We start from the raw sequence: 27324 nt of genomic DNA on the forward strand, positions 1-27324 counted from the left end.
GATAGAGGAGTATAGCACTGATGGGTGCAATCACCTGCCATATATGGCGGTCTGCAATGTGGCATGCGAGGACACCAATTTGGCTGGACCAGACATCACTCCATGGTATGATTCCATCGCGCTGAAATACCCAGCCACGAAGCTTTGCGGCGTCGATCAACAATACGGCCCCAAATATGAAAATTCGCAGGAGGATCTCGATGTAAAAGAGAAGCTTCGAGGTGAGAGATTCTCGTGAGGGTGCGTTGGAGACCGTAAACTGAATGGTTGTCAGAGAGGGTCGCTGGGTTAAGAGACGGGAAGGCATGGATAGACACAGCAGCTTACGCCCCTCGCTGGGACAACAATGCGGATAGGGGAGAAGCCAAGCACAAGTCAAAGCCTGGGAGCCAGTCCTCAAGTTCAATTCAGCAAGCTCTCAATGTCGAGCTTGAATTAGCCCTCAATATTAAACTCTGTTTCTGGTGCAGCATCCAGATCACGTGCCGTTCTTTTCAAGAGCTCCTTGTTTCGATCGTGAGGCTTCATTATTAGATGGACTTTCTTCAGGCGAAATTCAAGGCCAGATCGTCATGCGAGCCACCGATATCCTGATCGCAGAGCGGTGATTTGCTCTCCCGGAATTTTAGTTTTCCAGCGCGTTGCACCAAACGGTCATTCAGATCGGGCACACGTGCGTGCTCTCATCCCCTCCACACGCTCTCCGACGTTCTGTTGGCGTATCTCCCCCACAATCTGCCCAACGAACCTGTGCTTGGAGGGTTGGCGGCCTGACGTCGTATTCAAGCCTTTCTTCATCGACGTGACCTACTGTCTTATATAATTCTCTGCGTTGGAGCCTGCCCCGCCGCCTTCCTCCGCGATGCCTCGTTCGACCGATCGCTCTCCTTCCCCCCATCGAAGGGAAAGGAGAAGGAGTCGAAGTCGAAGTCGTTCGCCTCGACGCAGGTATGATGATGGTGGCAAAAACAGGGATAGGGATAGGGATAGGGATAGCGGGCGGAAAAGGATAGGTGGATTCCGCTGGAAAGAAAAACCTCGCCGCGATGAGGACCTCTCAATGCCACAACACGACAGAGGACTAGAGCGGGGGTATAGAGAAAGAGACCGTCCGCGGTCGCCTTTCAGGAATCAGGACCAGGATCCTAATCAAGGAGGGAATAGAAAACGTCACGAGCGCGAAGGAGATCGGGGTAGGCATCGGGATGACGAATTACGAGGAAATAGAGCCCGGAGCAGAGACGATTCCGAACGGAAGGACCGCAAACCCAAGGAGAAGAAAGAGAAGAAACCTGCAGCACCCAGTGAACCGATGATTGTGGTTTATGTTAATGACCGTCTGGGCACCAAAGCAGCTATTCCGTGTCTTGCGTCCGACCCAATCCGTAAGGCTGCCTTGCTTCCTTTTCCCCTTTCTATCGATCCGCTTGTCGCTAATACATTGCTTCCGACAGGGTTATTCAAGGCTCAAGTAGCTGCACGAATAGGCCGGGAACCCCACGAGATTTTGCTTAAGCGGCAGGGCGAGAGGCCGTTCAAGGATCAACTCAGCCTTGAGGACTATGGTGTTAGTAATGGAGTACAACTTGATTTGTGAGCCTACATCCGCTGCATTGTCCTTTCCCGTTGAGCGATATTGGAGCCAGAAGCTAACTGTTTATAGGGAAGTGGACACAGGAGACTAGCGGGATGCGTTCTTTCTATTTCCTCCATCCAGATGACAGTTATGAGCATTGCAGGCGTTCGGTTTCTGCGTTCTCATGATCATGTTTTTGGTGAATACTAGAGCACATGTACTATTACTACCATTATTGAAGAATGGATATCGGAATCTTTGCACCACTACCATCACCGTGTTCCTTCATGGACATCCGGGTACCATGGAGAGGGAGCATGCAGCAGGTTTGATTTGGTGTCACCAGCAGCAGCGCCAGCATCACACTTTCTTTGTTCTCCAGTTTGCTTGCTGTGCTGTCTGACAATCACAGGGAATCCTTGATCCGCTGCGCCGTCAACTGCCTCCTTTAGCTCGTCGCTTTCCGCTGAGCATCGCGCTATGCCTGGCCCGGCCTAGCGCCAGCTGCTTCGGCCCGCAACAACAATAATCCAGCCAGTCACCGGGTCCCGTGACGAGCTTTCGGAACTACAGAAAAAGCCGCTTGACTTGCATGATTTGCCCGAAATCCCACCCAAACCAAGCCGCCAACTCTATTTCTAAATCTCTTTTTCGCTTTTTTGGGCTTTTTGTCCCATGGCAACCCACCATCCATTGCAGACTTGCTCTCAAGATGACCCCTCCACCTTTGAATTCCTCCCTCTCTCGTCTTGCACAACGATGATGGGAGCTTTGATGCTTTGAATCTGATCTTCTGACTCGGCCTTCCGTTGATCGTTTTCTCCTCGCTTCTGTCGGCAAATCTTCCAATTGCATCACCACTTTTTCCCTTGGTACAGAATTGTCACCCACCTGCCTCAACGCCTCTAGCTTCCTCGTCAACGCTTCAAACTGCCGTCCTCGGTCTCTGCTGAGCCATTCGATATGGTTCGAAATATCGTTGTGCTTGGGGGCACTGCCCACCCGCACTTGAACAAGACAATCTGCGACCAGCTCGGCATCCCTCCGGCAAACATCCTCTTATCGAAGTTCTCTGTTGGAGAGACCCGGGTGGAAATATATGAGTCAGTCCGGGGTAAGGATGTGTACATCATCCAGTCCGGCGGAGGAAAGGTGAACGATCACCTCATGGAGCTTTTGATCACTATTTCGGCTTGCAAAACGGCTTCAGCCAAACGGGTCACCGCCGTACTGCCCCTATTTCCTTATTCCCGTCAGAGCGACATCCCATACAACAAAACCGGCGCTCCGCTAGTCAAGTCATCGCTCAACCGGACGGATTCCCAGCTTTCTTACACCTTCGAGAGCACCCCGCCGACCCCGCATCCCGGAAAGATGGACAGCCTCGGTCTCGCAAACGGTATTGACGGCCTACATAAAGGCCTTGCATTCGCTCAGGCTGAAGCTCGAGATAGCTCTAATAACTCGAGCCCACAAAAAGCGCGGATCTCGCATTACGTCAATGGCGTTCCCAAGCGCAGTGACACACTAGACTCCGTTCGGTTTGAAGCAGCGACCAGGAATGGTCCAACTTCAGCTCCTGTTAACGGAACAGCTTCGCAGGATGATTCCGCAAGCATAGCATCGAACTCATCGAAAATGAGCACCTTCCAGCCACGTCCGGGGTACCGGCAATGGGTCGCTCAGGCCGGTACGCTTGTGGCTGATCTCTTAACTTGCGCTGGAGCGGACCATATCATTACCATGGATTTGCACGATCCTCAATATCAAGGTTTTTTTGATATACCAGTCGACAATCTCTACGGTCGACCCCTTCTCAAGAAATATATTCAAGAAAACATCCCCAACTACAAGAGCTGCATAATTGTTAGCCCCGACGCTGGCGGCGCAAAACGAGCTACCGCGATCGCCGACTCGATGGGCATGGAGTTTGCATTGATTCACAAGGTAAACACCGTCTCGACTTGTCTGGCCATCGGGTGATCAGACTAACCGCAGTTTCTACAAAGGAACGTCGTCCGACAAAAATAACAGACAGGCAAAACGCTACCATGATGCTGGTTGGCGATGTGAAGGATCGTACATGTATTCTGGTCGATGATCTCGCCGACACCTCAAATACCATCACGCGTGCTGCCAAGTTGCTGAAAAAGGAAGGCGCAGCGACGGTATATGCGCTCGTCACTCACGGGATCCTCAGTGGCGATGCGATTGACCGCATCAACGCCAGTGCTCTTGACAAAGTCATCGTTACGAATACGGTTGATCAAGATGAACACCTAAAACGATGCCCAAAGTTGGAGGTCTTGGAAGTTGGCCATGTGTTCGCAGAGGTATAATAACTTAACTACCCGCAATCGAAGCCTTCTTTCATGAACTAACTTGCAACTGCAGGCCATCCGCCGTGTGCATCATGGGGAGAGTATCAGTGTACTTTTTCAGTACGACTAACGGATAGATGCCGCTGAAGACTTTTGGGGCAAATCCACGAGACAATGTGCGGATCTTCCAAGTCCGCCTACAACAAAATAGAGATCTAATAAGTTGATGGAAACGCGACAAATCTTTTTCACTTATGTTTTTTTCCTGATCTCCCAGTCATGGTTTAATTTTGAGACTATGGGACTGGGTAGATGGTGGCAGATCCGACAGCCAGTGCTGATGTTTCTCATTTCAAACAAAAATATCTGATTATTATCACTACGTCCTTTTTTCCCTGCTTTTGTTTTTGAATACCGCCGGTGATTATTCTTCCACAGCTTGATACATAATAGAAGAGGAGAGGCACCCTTTTGCTGATGCGTTGTTGGGAAGAGAAAGGAGAGACCAATGCACCACCAAGTGCTGGATGGAAGCGGTCAGATTTGTATCCTGTTCCCCCCTTTTTGCGCTACGACATTTTCCATATTTGCTATCCCTACTTTTGTGCTTTATCACTTACAGTCATTTTGCATACATACTCACTTAAAATCATAAACCTGCATTTTTTCTTTTTCCCTTGGCTGGTCACACCATTTAGAATGTTTGTAAGGATATAGGCATATTGAGGAGTGAGAGTCCATGAGGGACAGTCTTGTTGTTGGGTCTCAGGCTGTGTTTGTTGGTGGCTAGAGAGGTTTAGCTAAATTCAAGTTCCCTAATGCAGGGAAGGATGTTGTGTTCACGATTCATTTGTCAATATTCCTGTTTTTATCCTGTACATAGATTTATCCTCTTGCGTCAATGTTTGACACGGGTTTTTACCCAAGCAACAATTTCCATGCCAGTGCATCCTAATGATAAATTTGCGTGAAGCCTGCAATTCTACTAAGTTTGAGTGCAAAAGCAGCTGCCACCATCTCAGTAGCACCTTCTGACAAGGGCGAGATCGAAACTTCAAATTCCCAACCATCAGATATCAAGATGCTACACTCTAACTAAAACGATAGGGTACTCGATAAGCAACAGTCATAACTCCGGAAATAAAATCCATGGACGAAGATAGTTGAAACCAAAATAATATGTATCAGAACTCGTCATTGCGGCTCGTATATTAGTAGCATGTCCGCAGAACACTCAAAAAACGCTGATATAGTTGCCTATCCTCTCCTTTTGGTTCTGAGCGATACACTCCGCGATCCATGTGATATTTCGAATCTCCTGTAACTGCAGGTTAGCAAACATGCCTTGTACCAAATCGATTACAGCAGTGAGTAAAACAAACCTGTTCTCGTAGCTTTATCCAAGCATATATCACCGCCGGAGTAAATTGCCGAGTGAATACGAGCTTCGACAACTCCATTTCCTTCTGGTAAAATAGGTCTTCCAAGCTCTTGCCATCAGCTCCTGAACCACCAGCCATGTTTCCAATACTTCCGCCCCCGGCTTGGTTTAATCCCACCGCATCGAAAAATGCTTTGTAATCACCAACCCCACTGACAGCAAGAGCAACACCCTCAATGTCTTCTGCCCGTGAGAGCATATACGATCCCTCCGGGTACAGTTTTCCGAACTCAGGGTATAGTTTCTTCCTCTCCGCTTTCGAAAGCTCTGTCCCAAACGAGTTAAGTGTAATGTTAATAGCACGACGATCGGCTTCGAATTCTAATATTTCCGTCATGACCTCCGAAGTGGGGGAATCTTTGAGATCCGGCTCAGTATTCACAAATCGGTGGAAATCCTCCAAATAGTTTTTATACAACATATTTCTCACAATTTCGATATTCAGCTCGTCCAGGTCCTGGTGGCTTAAGCTTCCCTTGAAGTACGGGGCAAGGGGTGTTTCGACGAGCACGGAGTTATACAATTCTTCTAGATTGGTTGCCACGCAAAGAACAGGCATTGTTTCAAACCACCCCAGAGGATGACATCTTTCGAGTAATTCCCGTGTATCCCGCTCATGTAAGGTACCCGTAATGAGGAGCGCAAGATTATCGATCATATACCCGTAGGTGAGATACTCCATGAATTTGGCGGTTGAGCCGGTTGCTTGGGCTTGTAGGTAGCGAAATTCAGCAACGAGTTTTTCTGTCGTCTTTCCGGCTAACGACGATGTTGATGGGTTGGGGGGAAGGGAAGCGAGGAAGTCGCCATAGGCAGGGCCAAGTTGGAGCCTTACATCTGAAAGCGATCAAACTAAGTATATTGCGGTCTGAATGGTATATTCCGGCGGGATAGCACATACCATCTACTGTATCGCACTGCGTCAAATTTCCATAGCTCTGCGCGTTAAGAAGGTTGTTGCGATATCCCCGAACGATGCCTTCGACGTAACTATGCGGCTGTGTAAGGACATCCAACCACCAAGGAGTTTTAGGGGGTTACTTACCCTCCATCCACATTAAACCAAAGACCCTCCATGGCGGGAATACTGAGCTTCGGAATTGCTGTCAGTGTTGGAATAACCGTTCGATCCGCATAATTCCTCCTCAGGCCATTCGCTTCTGCTGCTCTTGTAGTTCAAGTTGCCCAGAAGGGCCATGGAGCTGTCGCTTATGTAAGTTAACATGGACGTCTGCGCACCCAATCAACATACGTAAGACTAACGTATTGTATTGTCACGGAGAGCTCCCTTTGCCCAGGGCACAATTACATAATCCAGCCCAAATTTCCAAAATTTCAAACGAAAAGAAAAAAAAAAATAGGAAGGTGCGAGCAACAAAACGAGGGAAAGAAAGCACGTTTTACATCCGGCAGGCGCAACACGCAACTTTAGACCGAAACGAGGTGCCTTCCTATCCTGGGCCTTGATCGAAAGCGGAAGCGGCGTCCCTCCACCTTCCTCGAGCCGCAACGATGACGCTCTTCATCCTGACCGAAACCAGTGCTGGTTATGCACTCCTCAAAGCAAAGGACAAGAAGCTTCTCAAGCGAGACGATCTTGAGAAGGAAACTCAGACTGCAGAGGGTGTCTCAAATCTGTGAGTCGAGCTTCTTCGTCCAGTATTTTCCAGCCCGAGCTCATCCGCTAACAAACGTTGCAGCATGAAGTTGAAGAACTTCCAGAAATTCGATAGCGCAACGACAGCTCTCGAGGAAGTCGCTTCTGTTGTCGAAGGCAAGGTTACACCGCGATTGGCAAGTCTTCTCGAGTCCATCAAGGATGAGAAGAAAGTCTCCCTAGCCGTTGCAGATCCAAAGCTCGGTATGTCTTTGTGCAGTCGGGAGTCTCCTCTGCAATGCGATCCGAATATTTACATTGCCTTCTCGTTCAATAGGAAATGCAATTGGAAAACTTCCCGGGCTTTCCATCCAGGCAATTGCCGATTCTACCACAGCCGATCTCTACAGAGCTATCAGAACCCACCTTCCGACGTTGATTCCCGGCCTTCTCCCCAACGACATCTCCACCATGTCTCTAGGTCTCTCTCACTCCCTTGCAAGATACAAACTTAAATTCTCGCCGGATAAGATCGATACTATGATTGTTCAGGCAATCGCGCTACTGGACGACCTTGACAAGGAATTGAACACCTACGCCATGAGAGTGAAGGAATGGTATGGATGGCATTTCCCGGAAATGGCGAAGATTTTGAACGACAACATGGCATACGCCAAAGTCGTACTGAAGATGGGCTTGCGTTCAAATTCCGATTCGGCTGACTTGTCTGATATCCTCCCCGAAGAAATCGAAGGCGCAGTGAAGGCCGCCGCCAACCGGTCTATGGGTACTGATATTAGCAATGAAGATCTGGAAAACATTCAGTCCTTGGCAGAGCAAGTGGTCGGCTTCGCGGATTACCGTCAACAGCTAGCAAGCTACCTGTCTGCGCGTATGGCGGCCATCGCTCCTAATCTCACCTCTTTGGTGGGTGAATTGGTCGGTGCAAGACTTATCGCTCATGCCGGAAGCTTGATGAACTTGTCAAAGAGCCCTGCAAGTACAATCCAAATTCTTGGGGCTGAGAAGGCCCTCTTCCGCGCATTGAAAACAAAACACGATACTCCGAAGTATGGTCTCATTTACCATGCTTCACTTATTGGACAAGCCACCGGCAAGAACAAGGGTAAAATGGCTCGTGTTTTGGCCGCCAAGGCTGCTCTTGGTCTCCGCGTGGATGCTCTCGCCGACTGGGAGGCGGATGCTGATGGCAATGAGCCAACTGAAGAAGAGAGAGCGGCTCTAGGCATGGAATCAAGATACTACCTGGAAAAGAAATTGGCTGCTATGGAGGGCAAGCCGTTGAAGCCGAGAGGCGTCGCCATTGCTCCAAACGGCATCCCAGTTGACCAACCTAAGAAATGGGACATTAAAGAGGCTAGGAAGCACAATCCTGATGCTGATGGCTTGGTTGGGGATGAGCCTGCGGCAACGGAAAAAATCAGCAAGAAGTCGAAAAAAGAGAAGAAGTTAATACAGGAAATCAAGGACGAGGAAATGAAAGATGCCGAATCTGAGCCAGAAGACTCGGCAGAGTCCGAGAATGAAGATGAGAAGCCCAAGAAGTCCAAGAAGAAGGGAGAAAAAAGCATCAAGCCCGAAGCTACTGATGATGTTAAAACTGAGGCACTTGCTGAAAAGGCTGGACTCAGCGTTAAGAGGTACCTAAAGAAATTGGAACGAGGCGAAATCAACTTCGACGAGGATGGCAACCCATCGTCTGTAAGCAAAAAAGATCTCAAGAAAGCCAAAAAGGAAGCAAAGAAAGCCGCAAAATCAGATGAAAAGGATGCAGGGAAAAAACGGAAGCGAGACGAAGACGAAGAAGCCGGAGAGTCGAAGAGCGAGAAAAAGAAGAAGAAGAAGAGCAAGGCGTAGGAGTTCCAGTCTCCCTTTCCTTATTCTTGTATGATATCATGCTTTTTCCATAGTTGATGTTGGTTTTCTACTCGGTGTATCTGGAAATTGTTTTGTCTGATTTTGCTTATGTTCAGGGTATGGAGGCGCCCGGGCGAGGTATTTGTTTGATAGTCCTGCAGCTTTGAAATCAAAAAGGTCAATTATATTAATACATAGACTCTTTGATGAAGAATCCCTATTATTTGCATGTAACTTGAAAGGTTCCTCCCATACAAATTCAAAGTGGCTACAAAGGTGCTTTCCCACGGCTTTCAGTTAGGAAACTTTTCGCTGTGCGGACTTCAATTCCTGGCAAACCAATCGACATGAAGGTGAGATGCCGCCGCAGCGCAAACAATTGACTGTTACAACCAAGGCTAACCCAGACTTCCCGTTCTGTAGATACTTGATCCCCAATCAGCAATACTCAGCAATGTTGAAGTTCTGGCGCACTTCACACTGAACCCTCCGCGTCGATCGCCGCAACCCCCGCCCAACGCACGGAATTTCACACCTCACCCCGACTTACGAGATCATAATACTGTTGTCAAGGAGGTTAGTCTTGAAGTCTTTGCCTATCTTGATCAACGATTTTGAGAGAAGACGCAAAGTTGGGGTTGCGGCCGAGGTCTTCATCAAGAGAGCTTTGCCATGCGCACCAGTTTCTTCCCTTCCAACGCTAGAATATCTTCAGATGACCGCTAACATGCTACGATTGTTTTCTTTCCAGTTCCATAACTATGTCACCCGTCTTTCACCACACCTCCTGAAATACCCCAGTTTCCACCCAAAACCAGGCGCGCAAGATGCAACGGAGCAGCAAAGAACAGCGTTGTCCGCCGCTGAACCCACAGACCTTGATGTCGCTCTACGCGCAATAATAACGAAGCTGAAGCCGTTCAACCTCACCAAAGCAGAGGTGTTAACGATCATCAACCTCGGGATTGGCCTAGACACAAACGCCCAACATGATGGTGACAATGAGGCTGCAGCCGGAGAAGATACGGTGATGCAGGACGAGACAGTAAATGGCGAAGTTCCCGGTAGTGGGGGGAACGAGGGAGATGAAGCGGAGATGGACGACGGGCTAGATGCAGATTACGGAGCACTGGCACTCCTCGATAGTGTCATTGAAGATCGAGAGGAGAGATTGTCGAGAGAAGCTGTTCACGAGATCTTGGGCATTATCAGGGAGACCTTAAGAGTACAAGGATGAGTATAAACGAAAAAGCGTGTGAGCATTTACTGGGCGTGATGACTCCTTAGGACGGGTATTTGTCTTATATGTATATGGCGTATTGGCTTTACTAGAATTATTCCAAATGGCTGTTTTACAGTTAATCGAGATCGTATAGGTTCAGATAGAGCTTCGGATTCTTTTCCATCGTTCTATGTTGAGACAAGCAGAGGAACGCAAGAGCGCAGATAGTAATCTTCAATCACATATTCATTGATCTTGGGTTTCAATTCTCGACAGACGTGGTATCATGCTTTTGATGCTGCATGTAAATATAAACAGCAAAAGTTCCCAGGCGTGGATCTAATCAAGGTATATCTCATCCCGTAAACGTTGCAAATTCCGGAACAGGCCCATACCACCGCTATCCGGGTTGGCTCCCCTATTGAAATCCGAGGACTGCCTACCCAGTCCTGCGGGCGAGTCTGCTCTTTGCCGGGCATTTCTACTATCTCGCGCCCTAGACTGGCTATCAAGCAGTTTTCGGCGTTCTTCCACCAGTTTCGCTAAGCTATCAACAAATTTGAGTCGAGCCTTCTCCTCTATCGTGCCTTTCCACACGGAGGCCAACTGGCGCAAAGATTCAACGCGTCGATTAGCGGCCTCGAGTCCGGCTTCGCCTCCGCCGTTGCTGTCGAGGAGCTCTATCACTTCGTTCTTTAAGTTGTTTGCCACTTCACGTCCTTTCTCCTCACGACTATGGCTTTCAGGGCCGGGTTCAGGAGCGGACACAGAGATAAATGAGGACGCGAGGGACACTTCGGATGGAGGTAGTGGCCATTCCATTGCTTCCCCGAATGTGTGGATCACATCTTCAAGTTTAGATCTGACTTGATTGAGCGTTCTCAAGTCTCGAATATAGTCAGGATCTGTCTCCGTCCTCCCAGGCTGCGTCGTTACATTGGTAGATGGCTCTTCAGGTCCTTGCCCCTCCTGGGCCTCGGCACTAAGCCGCTCAGATATGCCCTCAGGGACGAATTTTTGAATATCGCCATGTAAGACATCCGTCAACGTATCCGACAATCCTACCGTCTCCCCCCGCAGCACTTCCACCTCGTACGCCAATCGACCTCCGCTTCGTAGGATCTCGTCTGTAAGTTGTGTCAAGGTATTCGATAGTCTCGCATTTTGGGCGCTTAATTGCGAAAGTAGAGATTGGGTCTGAGACGAAAGGTCAGTAATCGGAATCGCGCGAGGATCCCGGGTAGTATCAGCGGGCCGCGCCAGCGGGGGCAAGGAATTATTCAGGAATTCGACCGGGTCAAAGGCAGGGTCAGCGAAATGGCGCAACGAAGGGTCTAATTGAGAACTGGAGCTTCTCGGCTCATCAGCGGCTCCAACGGACCTGTCCGCAAGTCTAACCGTCTGGGCCATTGGGAGATGACGTTCTGACCGGCACCACCGCGAGTCACTGCAAACGCCGCTGCTCCAGGGTTGCAACGCAAATAGACATGAGCTGGCTGTGGGATTGGAGTTATGCGGCGTCAGTTGTTGGTTGTGTAAAACTAGCTCGAGTTCCCAAGACTCAAAATTCAATATTAAAAATGACGATCTCGAACCATCCGAACGCCCGTCTCCGGACTACAGCGGAATCGCCTGATGCTCCCTGTTCAACAGCCATGCGTTCTGCAAGTGTTTGTTTGCTTGTTCATTCACAGTATCATGATCCTTGGAGGGATGTGCTCTGTTGTGACAGCCCGCATCCAATGGCTTGAGCAACATGCCGGCAAGGCAGCGGCTTGCAACCAGCTCTGGGCTGCAGTCTGTTCGCCGGTCCTCCCGCAGCCTTTTGTCCAAGCTCAGAAATGGTCCATGGCTATCCGGGCCTTGTTAGAGCCCATCCACTGATTAGATGAGGGGCCCTTTTGCTGGACGCTGCCTGCTGCTTCGTGCCATCTGCCATCATCGCCGGCGAGATTGACGCGTTATTCCCAACACGAACGGCAACATCCGCTGGTGAATGCGCCCTTTCAATAGGAACACAAAGGCTTCTGACTTCAATTCTCTGCCCTGGCTTTCTCGCTGCCAAATACTCTGATCATCCATCCTTGTTCTTCCTACAAACGAACAGCTGGTCATCATTTCGATTGCTGTTGAGCGTGAATGTGTTCGAGATACCCTTTTGGTTCAGGTTTCTAGTATGCCGAGACGGGACTTCATCCGAGACCTACAGCAGGAAACTTCTTCAAGGGAGTATGCTGGTATTGTTAATATCAAGCCTGGAGAAGATGACGGCTCCATTTCGTGCAGCTTCAAACCTGATGCAGAGCAGGCGATGCCCATTGATATTCAACTATTAGTATCTGGTGAGCGTTGCTTTCCTTTCGAGCCTAACGCCATAGAGTTGCTAAGCAATTCTTCCCAGATCTCTCGGACTATCCTAATGAGCACAAATATCTTTTGTTTACAACATCGGATGACGTTCCCTATGCCATTTCGAGATGCTTGGAAAAGGTTCAAACGCGTCTCGGGGGGTTACGGGTTGCGGATGTGCTGTCGCGCCTGTCGGCTGCCCTCCGTAACGCCGGACCACTCGGTCTAGAAGAATCTAGTAACGAGTCTGCCGATGACGGAGAAAACAACTGTGATATGGAGGACGATATCGAGGATTTTACTGGTGATTGGTCTCCTAGCTCTGCATTCCTCGCCGAATCCAACATGAATTCCTCCAATGAGGGGTTGAGAAATGATGGTATTGAAATTTTGATACGCAAACTCGCATCGGAGCTCCAGACAGCAAAACTAGCCGGCTTTAGGGTGGGATACCTGGGTAATGAGATGAATCCCATAGTTTGTATTTCTTGTCGCATTGGGCGGCTGGGAATATCGGAGGAGGCTATGCAAGCCTGGAGGGTAAATGGGCAGCAATACCTGCTTTGTCTGGTTCGCTACGTTGGAAGATACAGGCCCCTCGACGAAATAATGGAAGGAGATGCTACTCTCGGAAAAACGTCCGTGGAGATACTTGTCGACTTGTGTGATTCTTATAAACCGACGTTGGACAGCGCGCTTGCTGCGCTTGCTGAACATCATAGGGGTTTTGAGACTACGACACTGGGCGAACTTCAAAACAAAGATGTCAAGCCGAGACCCAGGAGTGTCATTCGATCTTTTATCAGCAAGCCCTTGAATTCCTTGATGAACGAGCGTTTCGTGAAGATTCTACGCTATAGACTCTTATATGGCTTTTCATGGGATGGAGCTGAACGGTTTTTCAACGATATTCAAGGGAAGCCTCTCGGAAATGTTCACCCTGGAGACCCAAGGTACTCGACAGACGAAGGGGAAGCCCTCTGTCGCGACCGCCTTAATGCGATTCGTAACAGGAGACCACATCCTTGAAAGCAATGGAAAGGACTTGTCGTTCCCTCTCCTCGCGATGCAATTTGCGCTTCGGCATTTTGTGAGATGTACAGAGTTTTGCCTTGTGTGCCATTGCAAGACCGACAATTCCTTTGAAGCGCTGAAGCCATACGTTTGCTCGAAACACTTGTGTCTCTATCAATACATAGCCCTGGGATTTGGCCCTAGTTTGGAGTGGGAGATTCTGTCCCAACCTAGTGTCGTGGACCTCCTCATCAGCTTCACATACTGCAGCGCAAAAAGCCATCGTTTGCCTGATTTCCCTGTTGGACTGGGGTTTCTTGTTCCCTTTAACCTAATCAGTGCCCATTCGGAGATGAAACCCTCCATAGGGATTAAGTTGGACTCCTCTATCAAGATTCCCGACTCCAAGCAGCTGCATACCAAGTTAGACCTTGCGGCCAGAGAATTGCTTTTTCCCAAGGAGTTGGCCCGATGTCTTCGAGCCGGGGATTGGATCGTGATCACAGAATATCAAGGAGCGAAAATACAGCTCCACTGTAGAGTGAGCGACGCATCTCTATGGCCGCGAGTCAAACTCGGTGCCCCTATCCCAGTCCCGGCTGAATCCTTGGACAATGTTAAGTGGCAACCTGGCTACAAAGCAGCCCGCTTCGTGGTCTATGATAAAAATTTTGATGAACTGAGTGATGGATATCGCAACGTGACGATTCCCTTACTCCTCAACACACTACCGTCAGTGGCCGAAATGAAGGCCTATCTATCCAATTTTCCTTCCACTTCCCAACCAAGTCTTAGTAGCTGGACTGACAGAATTTCCAAATCAGCTCTTGATGTGTTGCGCTGGATTGTGGCATCTAACCGGTCATGTATCATTCAGGATGATCAAGACACCGCTTCCTCTCCGGCGTCAACGTCTGAGCAAAACAATCCTCTTCAAAACCGGGTAAGCGGTATGGATGAATATACGCAATTTCGGTTTGCACAAGGAGCACCTGACAAAGAACAGCGCTTTCTTAAGTCTGTGGCCAGTTCGAGCGAGTCTTCCCAATATCCTACACTTTTTACTTGGCATGGAAGCCCGCTGCAAAATTGGCACGGCATATTACGAGAAGGGCTGCATTACAAGGACGTACTACATGGCCGTGCATTCGGCGATGGCGTTTACCTGAGTCCTGAATTCCATACATCCATGACCTACATGCGTAATAGTACATTTGGGGTTTGGGCGCAAAGCGAACTACAGATATCAAACGCTATTTCATTAAACGAAGTTGTCAATGCTCCTAAGCGCTTTGTGAGCACTACGCCCCATTTGGTGGTCAAACAATTGGATTGGATCCAAACGAGATATCTTTTCGTTAGCACCAAAAAAAATCTACCATATTATTCCCCCATGAACGAAAAGCGTCTGGACTCGTATTACCGACAAGACCCAAAATATACGGCCCTGGGGCCCAACGGAAAGCCGATCCAAATTCCTATGACTGTGTTCAGTCGACAGCGGCGCTTGTGCCTTGAAGCCTCTCTCCCTCGGCCTGGCTCTGGGATAGCCAATATAGCAACAAAAATCAAAGCAGTGACCAAAAGGCCGCGGACAGAAGAATATAGCAAGAAAAATGGCGCCTCTGGGGATGGCTGGATAAGTGAGGAAACTGACACGGAAGACATACTCATACTGGTTAGAGGGGATGTAAAGGGAAAAGCGCCCGTTCGTGGTCCATCTGCGGTTCCTGAAGCTCCAAAGTCCGACTTCGTTCCGGGAAAGCTGGTTGGGTCGACGTTACCTCTGCTCGGACCGCCTTCATATGCCACATCAGGGGCGACCAAGGCACTGCAAAGAGACCTCAGAACCGCCCTTCAAATCCAAGAAAAAACTCCTTTACACGAGCTCGGATGGTATATCGAACCCGAATTCATCAACACAATTTACCAGTGGATAGTCGAACTCCACTCCTTTGAACCTGAGCTTCCCCTTGCCGCTGACTTGAAGAAAGCGGGTTTGACGAGCATTGTTCTCGAACTCCGATTTCCTAAGGATTATCCCATGTCTCCGCCCTTCGTCCGTGTCATTCGCCCTCGATTCTTGGGCTTCCACCAAGGGGGAGGCGGCCACGTTACAGCCGGTGGAGCTCTGTGCATGGAGCTGCTCACCAATTCTGGCTGGTCTGCTGTGTCTAGCATCGAGAGCGTACTGCTTCAAGTCCGCTTAGCGATGTCAAGCACGGATCCATGGCCGGCGCGGCTGCAGGCGGGTCAGAGCGAGAAGAAAGGTACAGTCGGTAGTTATGGAGTTCGCGAAGCAGTGGAGGCGTATATCAGGGCATGCAACATACATGGTTGGGAGGTCCCGAAGGACTTTGCGCTACATATGGGCGGTACCTGGTCGAATTGATGTTGTTTGCCTTGCTCTGTTTCCCTTTGGATCCTGGGTTGGAACCTGTTACAAGGCGATTTGCCGGTTCAATGTCCATGCAGCTTCTGGGGCAATAATGTTCAGAGATTGAGAAACCCTAGAGCTACAGTCAAGTCAATCTTATGCTTAGTTGGCAATCTTTGGACATCAAAGGTTGTACGGACTTGAGCATAGGGGTGTTTGTTGATTTTCATCACAATTTTAGTCTATTCGTTCCAATTCATAGCAGGCAATGAAAGGAGAGGAAGTATTCCGTACCTAGCTGAGACTTGCAGTGTTGGATAGCTTGAAAGCGTTCATTTATTTACGATCCATTACTGGCACCAAGTGACCGGTAGTATTGACAGTCTGAGTATGTATCAAACTAGTTACTCCGTAGCCGTAGAGAGAAAAAGCACGACAAACCGTAGTTCCTCGAAGATCTGAAACGACCATTCTGCCTAGAGAAGTCAGATACCGACATCTGAATAAGGCACCTCCGTGAACTTGACGTGAGTGAGACTCAAAACCAGCTGGCGGGAGGGTTTGGGCCGTTTCTGAATCACAAGCGGTCTCAGACCTCACGAAATCGCGTATCGCAAAGCTTCTCAGCGAGCACTTCCTCCGGTCCAGCTTTGCAACACTCCCCCATTGATAAACCCGCATGTCGGCCGTTCACACCCTCGTTTCTACTCCTTGATGCTTTTCTTTCCAGACCCCTTCGTCTCTCGCCGGATGTTCACAAATCCGTCAGCATGGCCGTATCCCAAGCCTCCCCTACCTCCCGCTCAAACGCAAGCCACTGGCTCCAATATTTCACCCTTGACCTCGTCCTCCGCGCCCTCAATAGAACCTTCCTCCACCCATTCATTGCCTGGCTCATACCACTGTGCCTTCGCGCGCAGGTGACGCCCTTCTCCCACCCGTCGTTTATCATCGCAACCGCGTACGCGACCGTCCTCACCCTCCTGTACGCCGTCGCAGTGATAAACAAGCGGATTGCATACGGACTCCCTCGTGATGTGGACTTGGAAGAGGAAGTGGTCGTGGTTACCGGTGGAGCCAGCGGGGTTGGGTTGCTGATTGCGCAGATGTATGGAATGCGCGGGGTGAGTGTTGCAGTGCTGGATGTCAAACGACCGGATGAGAAGCAGGGCCTTGGGTTTGAGGAAATGCCCAGTGTGGAGTATTATCAGTGTGATGTTGGTGATAGAAGCCAGGTGGAAGAGGTGGCTAGAAGGATAGAACATGATGTACGTCCGTTAATCAATTCCATTTTCTATTCACATTCCCCCTTTCATCCCAACTCCAATGTCACACTAGGCTCTACGTTGTATTTGATGGCCCTGCAGGCTAGAAATCCGTAAATTCTTTGTGATGTGCAATCTAACTGATTTGCGGGAAGCTCGGGACTCCAACTATTTTGATCAATTGCGTGGCTGCATCCATAAATGGCCTTCCTCTCCTCGACCTCCCCCACAGCGCCATACAGAAAACTATACACGCAAACCTAAGTTCCTTTTTCCATACCCTGCAAATCTTCCTCCCTGGAATGCTGGCATCTCCCAGTGGTGGAACGATAGTCACTGTTAGCTCCGTCCTCGGTTACCTCACTGCAGCTGGTCTGTCGGATTACACAGCTACAAAAGCAGCCATCACTGCTGCCCACAGGACCTTGGAAGCAGAACTGCGCCTGTCTGACGCAGGCGAGAAAGTGAAAACAATTTTGGTGGAGACAGGACAAATAGCGACGCAATTATTTGAACGGGTTGAAACCCCAAATAACTTTTTTGCACCCATCCTGCAGCCTGTCCAAGTTGCTCGAGAAATCGTTTCCGTAGTCGACAGCGGGAATGGTGGTTTAATCAGGATGCCCGCGTTTGCGTCCCTTGTGAGTTGGTATACCGTACTACCAGCCTCCATCCAGAAACTCGCCAGATATGTTAGCGGAATTGATAGAGCCGTGCAGAAAGCGGGTTATGCGGTAGAAAAAGATTCCTCGAAGCGCTCCAAGGCCGACTGAAGTACCAGTCTAAGAACGTGTGGGTGTGTTTTATAGACCATGGGCAAGGTGTTGGGCATTGAGTTGTGGGCATATCAAAGATAATATACCTTTGTAAATTCTCATCTCTGTGGAGACATTGGTTAAATAGTCAATGAAAATTCATTTTTCCAGAAGTTCAATGCTCAACGAGGAAATAAATGATTCTGGGTCACAGTTTTCGGCAACTGGATATCAAGGGTATCGTCAGGGTTTTCATTAGGCTTATGCATCATTTTTCCCTCGCAAGAACCATCTTCTCCCGCTCACTGCCTCGCGCAGGCAATGAGCCCTTTTTGCTATTTTTTCTGACATTCTCTTCTCGTCTCTTAATGGCATTGACTTCCTCATTTTTGATCTCACCAGCCTTCTTCACCGCTTTGGGGAGGCGTCTATGACGTTTGATGCGCCGTATCTCGGGCATATGTGAATATCTAGTTTTAAGGGCTTCGTCATATTGAAGTTTCTGGCGTTCACGGGCGCTTTTGATTCCACTTCGGGAAGACGCTTCTGCACGCCAAAGGCGAACATTACCGTCGTCTGACCCTGAGAGCACGTATTTGTTGTCGGGGGTAAATTTAGCCGAAAAGACCCTGTGGTTAAACGCATCAGTTGGACGGTCTTAGTAATGGAGTGCACTAGCAATTGGATTCTTACCTTTGCATTCGTTTAGTATGGTATATATCCCTTGAATGACCACGCGCACGATTCCACAGTCGAACAGTGCGGTCATAGGACGCCGTGACAAGTTCTTCGCCGGTTGGACTAAACTCCACATCCATTACTGCTGCCACATGGTCTTTGAGAACGTTCAAGGCACGATCCATTTTACGCATATCAAAGATATACGCATTATGATCTTCGTTGGCCACGGCAAAATTGAACGCCTCCATAGGATTCCACGCTATCGCATTTGAGGCCAGTGTAAGGATGACTTTAGTAAGCGGGGACGAAGTTCGCAGGTCATACATGATAAGGGAGCGATCGGTAGCCGTTGATGCTAGTATTGAAGTTTCTGTCCGGTTAAAAGCAACGGACGTGATGGTATCAGTACTTGTGGGCCAGTGAAGTGTTTGTGACGGCGTGGAAGAAGGCCGAGAGAGATCATAAATGGATATCACCGACGATGAGGCAGCAAACGAAGTGTGAGATCCATGGTGAGACACGCTCGTAAAAGCCCCTTGCCCAAGATATGTCGCTAACGGGGGGCTGTCCGATGCCGAGTTGTAAGGATCGAAAAGCTTGATGGTTCTATCAGCAGCGCATGATAGTAACTTTCTGTCAGAGGTCCAGCACATTCCTTTGACAATGTTTTCGTGCGCCTGGGCTTGCCAGACCTCTTCACGGTTTGCCAAATCCCACACTTTTACGACACCGTCGCCGCTCCCGCTGGCAAAACGTTCGAGCGAATTTGGGTCTTTTGCCAAACAGTACACTCCATCGACATGACCACTCCCAAGTTGCGCAATAAACGGAGCGGCAAACATTCGCTCTAGCTTGGTGGCATTGAGGGCTCTTGTGTATTCTCGTGCTCGTTCAAACGGGTGTTGTGCTGGATCGAGGTTTCGAGCAAGCCTTACAGCGCCTGTTCCAGGAGCCTGCTGCGAGGCAGCAGACCGTGAAAGAGCTTTTATTTTCTATAACACAGTCAGCATTCTAGTACGTCTCTTATTTCGACAGAGTTGGCTTACCATCGTGCTTGTCTCTCCGAACTTCCGTTCCTCGTAGCGGCAGAAATTATTTTAGTTGCTGAGAGCTATCGTCGATAAGCCCGGCGCAATGTTGTTCCGGCGAAGCTTCCGGACCCAGTGGACTGCAAGCAACATCAGAGCTCACTTGCCAGCAGCCTGGCGCCAACCATCAGCATAAACACTCTGAAGCCACCCTCATTCCTCTCCTTTATACGCCCCCATTCAATTCACAGCATACCCTCTTTTGATATCGTCGAGCAAGATACAGGCCTGGCATGGCTCCAAACGATTCAGAGACTAGCAGCCTGCTGAAGGAGGCGACTGCTTTGTCGAAAACAGATTCGCCAAAGGCAGAGGCTATCTACCAGAAGATCCTTTCGTCAGGCCCAGGATCAACAGAGGCAGCATCTAGAGATTATGAAGCCGCGCTCATTGGACTAGGCGAATTGTATCGCGATCAAAAGAGACCCAATGAACTCGCTGAGCTCCTCAAAACCAGCCGATCATCTTTCTCCTCATTTGCGAAGGCTAAATCTGCCAAACTTGGTACATATATTATCCTTAGATTGGAAATCCAAGCTTATGTTCTAACTCTACGCAGTCCGACAGCTTCTTGATTTCTTCGCCGCTATCCCGGATACTCTCGATGTTCAGATCGCCGTCATTAAATCATGTATAGACTGGGCAGTGTCAGAACGACGGTCTTTCCTACGCCAGAATCTTGAAACGAGACTCGTCACGATATACATGCAAAAACAGTCCTACTACGATGCTCTCACCTTGATTAACTCGCTTCTTCGCGAACTCAAACGGCTCGACGATAAGCTTGTCTTGGTGGAAGTCCAGCTGCTAGAGTCGCGCGTATACCATGCTCTTGGAAACCAGCCGAAAGCTCGAGCTGCTTTGACATCTGCCAGAACCTCGGCAGCGTCTGTTTATACGCCACCATTATTGCAGGCTGGTCTGGATATGCAGAGTGGCATGCTTCATGCGGAAGATAAGGATTTCAATACTGCTTACTCCTACTTCATTGAGGCTCTGGAGGGCTACCATTCCTTGGAGGAGGGAGGAAAGGCGACCTCAGCCCTCCAGTATATGCTTCTTTGCAAAATCATGTTGAATTCCGTGAACGATGTGAACTCCCTCTTGGCCTCGAAGCAAGCCATTCGGTACGCAGGAACCAGTCTGGAAGCCATGAAGGCGGTTGCAAAAGCACACTCGAACCGATCGCTTGAAGAGTACGAACGAGCACTATCAGACTACCGATATGAATTGGGCAGTGACGTCTTCATTCGAAATCACCTCCGCCGGCTTTACGATGCGATGTTGGAACAAAACCTCATCAAGGTCATTGAGCCTTTCAGCAGAGTGGAGATTGATCATATCGCAAAGATGGTTGGGTTGGATACGCAGCAGGTTGAGAGAAAACTTTCTCAGATGATCCTTGATAAAGTGATCATCGGCGTGTTGGATCAAGGAGCAGGCTGTCTGATTGTATTTGATGAGACGGAGCGGGACCGGGGTTACGATGCTGCGCTGGAGACCATCGATAAGCTCAGCGGCGTGGTTGATGTCCTATACACAAACCAGGCGTCCTTGCTCGAGTAGACTTGGCTTTTGAATATGTACTCATACCATAGATATCTCTTCTGCCAAGCATCCTGTTACATAATCTAATTAAGCGCCAGGCGATAGACGCAGGTCACATGCTCTTTATTCCCGATCTAGTCTAGCGCGGCCTGGTCGGTCTCGCGGCTCAGAACGAGCGAAACTCAAAGGCGTGTCTAGTGAGCTGGGCGCTGGTTCCACGACGACAGGCCGATTCTTTCGCAGCGCATCCACATCCCTTTCACAAGTTCACCGCAGGTTGCTAGGCATCCTCTCGCCCAATTGCCGTTGCCCACGGCCGTCGCCAAGATGCACGCCCCAATGCAGCCCAACTACCGTGGTTATCCACAACCGGTTCAGCATCGACAGCCAACTACTCCGCGAAGAGGCGTGCCAGTGCCTGGTTTGTGACCCTGAGTGCACGAAGATAATTGCGAATCCCGCTATAATATCCATCCGAAAAGGGTGCTGTGGTATATTCAGTGCTAACATTAGCCGTTGCGGGTAGGAATGATGCCGATGCCGGTTCAAGCGCATAACATCCCAAATCCTCAACAAGTTCTCCCTGCACAGCAACGACATGTACCCGCTCACCCAGATCCAGCCGTTCGGCGCAGTCGCAAGCCGACTGATAAGACCCTACCTGATAATATTGAGGATGCTGTGATTGGCGAAGCAGTCCAGCAGTACAAACGCATGCAAGAGGTCGAAAAAAGACTGGATTCTACCATTATGAAGAAGAGACTGGACCTTCAGGATTCCGTGAATCGGAATACAAGACGATATCGAACATTGAGACTATGGATATCGAATACTGTGGAGCAACAACCATGGCAGCAGCTGGAGCAGAATCCTGAAGTTCCGCCGAGAATAGGTGCCGGACGGTACAAAGTGAAAATTGAAGGACGGCTTCTTGACGATGCCACGGATCCCACGGCGCCAGACGAGGGAGATGAAGTCGATAAAGATCTCCCCGAAAAAGAGAAAGACGCGGATGCAATGGAAGAGGATAGCAAATCACAGAAAAAGGAGGACGCGAAGCCTTCCACACCGTCCACAAGAAAGAGACTGGCGCACTTTTTTAAAGCTATCTCGGTTGAATTTGACAAGCCGTCTGCCCCGGGGGTGGCTGATTTAGCCACAATAATCTGGACTAAACCTGCTCTACCTCCCAACGCTGCGACTCTCCCGCCTGCCGCTGATTTTGACTCTTTGGAGTTCTCGCGGGCCGCTGAAGTTAACATCAACGGCACCATCACTATGACAAGGGACGAAAACCCGGAGCGTTTCCTCTTAAGCAATGAATTAGCGTCTATTCTTGATGTGGAAGAAGAATCCCGTGCTGGGATCATCATCGGATTATGGGAGTATATAAAGACCGCAGGACTTCAGGAAAGCGAAGAGCGGCAAGCTGTAGCGTGCAATGAACGTCTAAGAGCGGTATGAATGAACCGAAGCTTTTCCTCCGTGCGTTTTCTTGGTCAAGGACTGTACTAACTTCCCCAATCTCACCAGATTTTTGGACGAGACAAAATCTATTTTCCCGCCATTCCTGAGCTTATTGGGCCCCATTGCAACCCCCTTCCGCCCATCAAAATCCCTTTCACAATCCGCGTCGACAAAGACTTCCACACCAACCCGGTCCCAGCCATCTACGACATCCGCATCGCCGTCGACGACCCTCTCCGTAACAAAATGCTCCAAGTAAGCGCCTCACCAGAGTTCCCCAACATGCTCCGACGAGTCTCCAGTCTGGACGATCAGCTCGCTCTCGTAGTTCAAGCGCTGCACCATTCCAAGGCCAAACACTCCTTCTACACCAATCTCAGTCAGGATCCTGTGAACTTTATTAGACGATGGATCTTGAGTCAGAAGCGTGACCTAGAGACTATCCTGGGCGAGTCTACGAGAGCAGGCCGTGCGGATAGTGATGCGCCGGAGTTCAGGAGAGGAGGGTTGAATAGTGCGTGGGATACGCCTGTTGCTAAAGAAGCGGTGAGATATATGCTTGCTAGGCCGCCTCAACCTGGGCGCTGAGGAACTTTTTGAGACCTGGCGCTGAACGGGTATCCTCATTTCTGTTTTCGTTCTTTTTATTTCATTGTTGTGATGGGGATGGCTTTTTAAAAGGAAGGGAGTTCTTATGAAGTGGAGATCGGTTTCTCGTTATCATGTTATTATCGTGTATGATATCTCCATGGGTTGAGCTCTACAAGAAATTTATTAATATTATATTCAAAGTACTCCGTAGCCTTTATGCTTTAGGATCCCCCCTCCACTTTGTACCGCTGTACTCCAGAATCATGAAGCAGCAATGGAGTGAGATGGATTTCGTTAGCAAATGCAACAAGCTCAGTATCAATATAGGTCAGCTAAACTCTGCAAAACTCCTGTCCAAAATGATCATTGCAAATTCAGCTCGTCCAACAACAACAAAATACTCTCAAGCTACCCATCCAATTAATCATGCAGAAGCCAGCGGTTGACAGTAGAAATCTTCTCCCGATACAGGCATAGCATAAATCTCGTAAGCCCGTACATGCACTCAAGAAGCTGCCATATATAGATAAAACCCCACACTACCTGATGAACGCGAGTACCAAAGTAAACGCCCGTGTTCGAAACCCCGAAAACTAGAGCCCCATTACGCCTTCCTTCTCCGAGTACCAGGGGACTTAATCTGAGCCCCGGAGGACGCGGAAACATCCTGCTTCTTGTTCTCAAACTCATTTTCCTTCATGCCGCCAGTGATGAAAAGGCTTTCTTCTTCTTCAAGCACAGCAGCGGCTTCAAGAACCATTGCTTGCGCTTCTTTCTCCACAATTTGCGGAGCCAAGTTTTCCTTTGCCTTATCATCAGCGGTGGCTTTGAATCTCTTCATCACCGCGTTGATCATCTTCGAGAACCAATAGAAATTCAACGAGTTTAGGACCAGGTTACTGCCGAGGTATGTCAGCACCAACCAGAGGGGTATGCCGTTTTCCTGGTGTTTGGCAAACTTGGATATTTCATCGTTGGCTTTGATGCACGACTCCTCAATGCAGAGGGTTCTGTTTCGAGCCTGGAAAATCATCGTGTGCACGTCGAACGGCGCACGAAGAGCCGACGAGGCGCGGGTCTGGCCAAGCGCGTTGAAAATATCCAGAAACACTTTGACGGACTGATAGGTTCCCCACACGAGGCGGCACGAGAAGAATACCGCAAGAAGAAGCATCCCATTATACCATTGGGCTCGACTGCCAGTCATGTTGACTTTGTCGAAAAACCAGTGGAAATTCAAAAATGGGCTAGAAAGTTCGTAAAGGATAAACACCGGACTGTAAAAATTTACAAAGGGCCTCTGATCAAAATGTTAGCTGAGTAACGCGGACTCCGTGCAAGTAAGGACCACGGAACAGCACTTACGAAACCCAAGCTAAACACCCACAATGCACTGACAGCATGAAACAGCATACCAATACCAAAGACGTTCACATGCACCGTGCTAACAATCAGATCCCACAGGAAATAACCTGTAGCTAGAGCTTGGATCAATGCACAAGCGCCAGAATACCCGTACACCCTCTCGCCGGCATTCATCGTGCTCCGTTCCTTATCCGCAAACATCACCCAAATAGCAAGAGTATTGATCAGCGTACTCTGAACTAGCGAGACAACATGGACATCCCAGTTCAGCCTTGTTCGTCTAGGGAAGTTCGGGTAGATCTTTGGAAATAGCCAAGTGGAGAGCGCCGGCGAGACGACGGACTGCACGAACTGGTAGAGGACAAAGGCACCGAGGACTTCATGAATATGGTACTGCAGAGACGGGAGAGAGACATATTCGGCGAACGGCTGGACGAGCTTCTGCAGCCATTCCGGCGGTGGAGGGATAGGGTCCAGCATCGCAGTTCAGCCTGACCCAGCTATGGACGATGGGAGTAGACGCGGCGGATATTCAAAGAGCGAAGTAGGTATCCAATAGTTTACCCCACCATGGACCAAAGGACCGATGTAGGGCTATACGACCATGATAGGAACGAAGCTGAGCGAAGACCTCACGTCCCCCAAGATGCTTTTTCAGCATCCGGCAAGCCCCAGCAGCCGACGAGGAAAGCGGTCGGGCCAGCCAAAACGAACTGCCAGGTGACGTTGGCCAATGAAATCAGGTGGGCGCGCTGACCGCCTTGTGAGCTTTGTTGGGGGAGAATTAGGTAAGCGACTAGCCTGTCTGGGTCTAGCATCTGAGTCTATTATCCAATCAGCGGTCGATAAGACAGTCACATGACAGATAGCCAAATCGGGTCCCGAGGCACTTCTACAGAAACACAGCTGTGAGAAGCATGATCAAGAGCATGACCAGCCCGATGGATGTAAACGAAAGGCTTCTTGTGGTTAATCAGATACCTATTTTGGTCATGAGACGGACATGTCCATCAGAAGCATGATTCTATAGTACAAAAGGAAATATTTTTGGGTATATAGTTAAATCTCGACCGCAAGTGTGGACCTCAACGCCCGCTGTAGAATCTCTGTGATTCAACTCCCGCAGTTCCATTCTAAACTGGAAAACCAATCAGTGCAGCCTTGCCTTTTGAGCTGATGGTCCTAGGCATTTTCCTTCCGTTTCTTGCTGTCTCGGCTCCATCTCCACGAACTCATACGTCCTCATCTTCCTCGCTCACCTCCTCCCCGTTTTCTATAGCTTGTTGACGCTTCCTCTCTATACGTTCCCTCTTCTTCTGGAGGAGTTTGTTTAATCTCGATGCAGTATTGAAAACCCCATTCGTCCCAGCTCCACATGCCGCGCAGTTGGGATCTTTCCTGTACCGCTTCAGCGCACACGACTCGCAGAAGTAGTGCCCACACCTCGTGACGACCGGCGTTTTGTATGACTCTTTGCAAATAATGCACGCAAAGGGGATGTTCTTCAGCATAGCTTCCTCCTCGTCATCACTATCCGCGTTATCCTCAGCTTTGGCATTTCGATTGGCGCTCGCCACCACGGTTCCGCCCAGATTTTTGTTTCCCTGAGTCACTTTCTCCCAGTCACGGTCAAGCTCCCAGCCTTGCTTATAATCGCCTCGATCGTGGAGGAACACGCAGTTCTGCCCAAAACCACAGTACCCCGTCTTCTTGTAGTCTTTGCACACATCGGGCGCGAAATCGATGAACGTAGTCATGCGAACGTTTGTAGGCGCCGTCCGAGTCGGGCCCATTTTCGGCTTTGTATCCTCATCGTACCAATTGCTCGCTTTCGTCGCGTCGTTTGTGGCCGGAAGAGGCACTTTGCGATTCGAGGCCTGGGAGGCTGTTGACAAAAGCTCCGCATTCGCTTTCGAATTGGTTTCGCTCGTTGACGCGGCAGTCACGACGGTATTATGTTGCCTTCGCTTAACCCTATGTCCCTGGCGTGAAATATCCTCCGACGAAGAAGAATCACCGTCGCTATGCGATGACGTTTTCTCTGGCGAAGCTGGTCTTTTTCTTATATTTTCCTTCTGGCGGGGGCGTCTCTTTTTGAAAGAGACGATCGGAGATGGTGAGGCAGTCTCATCATCTGCCCGGTGCAGCGGATCCGCCATGATCTAGGCAAAATTCAGCCCCTTGCAGCTCAGGCAAATTGGCGTATGTTAGTAACGAGGAAGTTCAGAGCACGATGGTTGTCGTTTAAGGCGTCCAAAAGCGCAAGATGAAGCCGCCTTAGAACCCTGAGAGGGCCTGGACGCGACGCATAAAATGCACCCGTGCTAACGAATGAAAAAATGAGCTCCTGCGACAACTATTGCTGGCATTCTCCAGTTGATTCTCCAGTGGCGGACTTCCCAAAGTTACATCATCTTGTCTTTTTAAGGTTCCGGTGTAACTCAGCTTCCGAAACCCCGACCCCTATTTCTTACGGGAGCGATTAGGGAGGTATCAAGCTGGGATCGATGGCTGTTCAAGGAGTGGAAAGTAACCTTACAAGTCCAAAAGGAGGAATGTCGTCATTTGAGATTGAGTTGTCATCGCTATCAAATTCGTAAAGGAAACAAAACTGCAATCTGGTATCATCCAAAGCAAAACACTCAAATACTAGCTGCGTTATAGACAACATCGCTCAACAATGTAACTGGTGCTTGCTGGTCTGACCCTGAACAAAAAAGTCGCTATCAAAAAGAAATTCATCAAACAAAAGAAAGAATTGGGGAATCATCGTGACCGAAATGTACCGG

General features: G+C 49.3%; 13 protein-coding genes across 13 annotated transcripts; 8 read left to right on the forward strand and 5 right to left on the reverse strand.

Annotated features, from left to right (window-relative positions):
* Positions 1–1060: 1060 nt before the first annotated feature.
* Positions 1061–1685, forward strand: UREG_07302 (uncharacterized protein; the record flags this gene model as incomplete). Its single annotated transcript, XM_002582483.1, has 3 exons — positions 1061–1385; positions 1455–1593; positions 1664–1685. 3 exons carry the CDS (start codon positions 1061–1063, stop codon positions 1683–1685), a joined length of 486 nt encoding a protein of 161 aa, XP_002582529.1.
* An 854-nt stretch (positions 1686–2539) lies between these two features.
* On the forward strand, positions 2540–4027 carry UREG_07303 (ribose-phosphate pyrophosphokinase II; the record flags this gene model as incomplete). Its single annotated transcript, XM_002582484.1, has 3 exons — positions 2540–3523; positions 3586–3909; positions 3971–4027. 3 exons carry the CDS (start codon positions 2540–2542, stop codon positions 4025–4027), a joined length of 1365 nt encoding a protein of 454 aa, XP_002582530.1.
* Positions 4028–5131: 1104 nt separating this feature from the next.
* UREG_07304 (ATP synthase) lies at positions 5132–6415 on the reverse strand (the record flags this gene model as incomplete). The annotated part of the gene is made up of 4 exons (XM_002582485.1): positions 5132–5215; positions 5280–6175; positions 6240–6328; positions 6384–6415. The coding sequence occupies 4 exons, from the start codon at positions 6413–6415 to the stop codon at positions 5132–5134; spliced, it is 1101 nt and encodes a 366-aa protein (XP_002582531.1).
* A 435-nt stretch (positions 6416–6850) lies between these two features.
* On the forward strand, positions 6851–8813 carry UREG_07305 (nucleolar protein NOP58; the record flags this gene model as incomplete). Its single annotated transcript, XM_002582486.1, has 3 exons — positions 6851–6975; positions 7039–7199; positions 7273–8813. 3 exons carry the CDS (start codon positions 6851–6853, stop codon positions 8811–8813), a joined length of 1827 nt encoding a protein of 608 aa, XP_002582532.1.
* A 1561-nt stretch (positions 8814–10374) lies between these two features.
* On the reverse strand, positions 10375–11445 carry UREG_07306 (uncharacterized protein; the record flags this gene model as incomplete). Its single annotated transcript, XM_002582487.1, has 1 exon — positions 10375–11445. The coding sequence occupies one exon, from the start codon at positions 11443–11445 to the stop codon at positions 10375–10377; it is 1071 nt and encodes a 356-aa protein (XP_002582533.1).
* Positions 11446–12211: 766 nt separating this feature from the next.
* On the forward strand, positions 12212–13413 carry UREG_07307 (uncharacterized protein; the record flags this gene model as incomplete). The annotated part of the gene is made up of 2 exons (XM_002582488.1): positions 12212–12377; positions 12437–13413. 2 exons carry the CDS (start codon positions 12212–12214, stop codon positions 13411–13413), a joined length of 1143 nt encoding a protein of 380 aa, XP_002582534.1.
* A 730-nt stretch (positions 13414–14143) lies between these two features.
* Positions 14144–15790, forward strand: UREG_07308 (uncharacterized protein; the record flags this gene model as incomplete). The annotated part of the gene is made up of 1 exon (XM_002582489.1): positions 14144–15790. One exon carries the CDS (start codon positions 14144–14146, stop codon positions 15788–15790), a length of 1647 nt encoding a protein of 548 aa, XP_002582535.1.
* Positions 15791–16545: 755 nt separating this feature from the next.
* UREG_07309 (uncharacterized protein) lies at positions 16546–17813 on the forward strand (the record flags this gene model as incomplete). Its single annotated transcript, XM_002582490.1, has 2 exons — positions 16546–17043; positions 17196–17813. 2 exons carry the CDS (start codon positions 16546–16548, stop codon positions 17811–17813), a joined length of 1116 nt encoding a protein of 371 aa, XP_002582536.1.
* Positions 17814–18063: 250 nt separating this feature from the next.
* Positions 18064–19525, reverse strand: UREG_07310 (protein SOF1; the record flags this gene model as incomplete). The annotated part of the gene is made up of 3 exons (XM_002582491.1): positions 18064–18424; positions 18489–19468; positions 19523–19525. 3 exons carry the CDS (start codon positions 19523–19525, stop codon positions 18064–18066), a joined length of 1344 nt encoding a protein of 447 aa, XP_002582537.1.
* A 744-nt stretch (positions 19526–20269) lies between these two features.
* UREG_07311 (26S proteasome non-ATPase regulatory subunit 11) lies at positions 20270–21130 on the forward strand (the record flags this gene model as incomplete). The annotated part of the gene is made up of 1 exon (XM_002582492.1): positions 20270–21130. The coding sequence occupies one exon, from the start codon at positions 20270–20272 to the stop codon at positions 21128–21130; it is 861 nt and encodes a 286-aa protein (XP_002582538.1).
* Positions 21131–21643: 513 nt separating this feature from the next.
* On the forward strand, positions 21644–23167 carry UREG_07312 (uncharacterized protein; the record flags this gene model as incomplete). The annotated part of the gene is made up of 2 exons (XM_002582493.1): positions 21644–22570; positions 22646–23167. 2 exons carry the CDS (start codon positions 21644–21646, stop codon positions 23165–23167), a joined length of 1449 nt encoding a protein of 482 aa, XP_002582539.1.
* Positions 23168–23774: 607 nt separating this feature from the next.
* On the reverse strand, positions 23775–25015 carry UREG_07313 (uncharacterized protein; the record flags this gene model as incomplete). The annotated part of the gene is made up of 2 exons (XM_002582494.1): positions 23775–24470; positions 24536–25015. 2 exons carry the CDS (start codon positions 25013–25015, stop codon positions 23775–23777), a joined length of 1176 nt encoding a protein of 391 aa, XP_002582540.1.
* A 752-nt stretch (positions 25016–25767) lies between these two features.
* On the reverse strand, positions 25768–26694 carry UREG_07314 (uncharacterized protein; the record flags this gene model as incomplete). The annotated part of the gene is made up of 1 exon (XM_002582495.1): positions 25768–26694. One exon carries the CDS (start codon positions 26692–26694, stop codon positions 25768–25770), a length of 927 nt encoding a protein of 308 aa, XP_002582541.1.
* Between the last annotated feature and the right edge of the window lie 630 nt (positions 26695–27324).

The sequence above is a fragment of the Uncinocarpus reesii genome, genomic scaffold (assembly GCF_000003515.1).
Source record: "Uncinocarpus reesii 1704 scaffold_5 genomic scaffold, whole genome shotgun sequence".
NCBI classification, from domain to species: domain Eukaryota; kingdom Fungi; phylum Ascomycota; class Eurotiomycetes; order Onygenales; family Onygenaceae; genus Uncinocarpus; species Uncinocarpus reesii.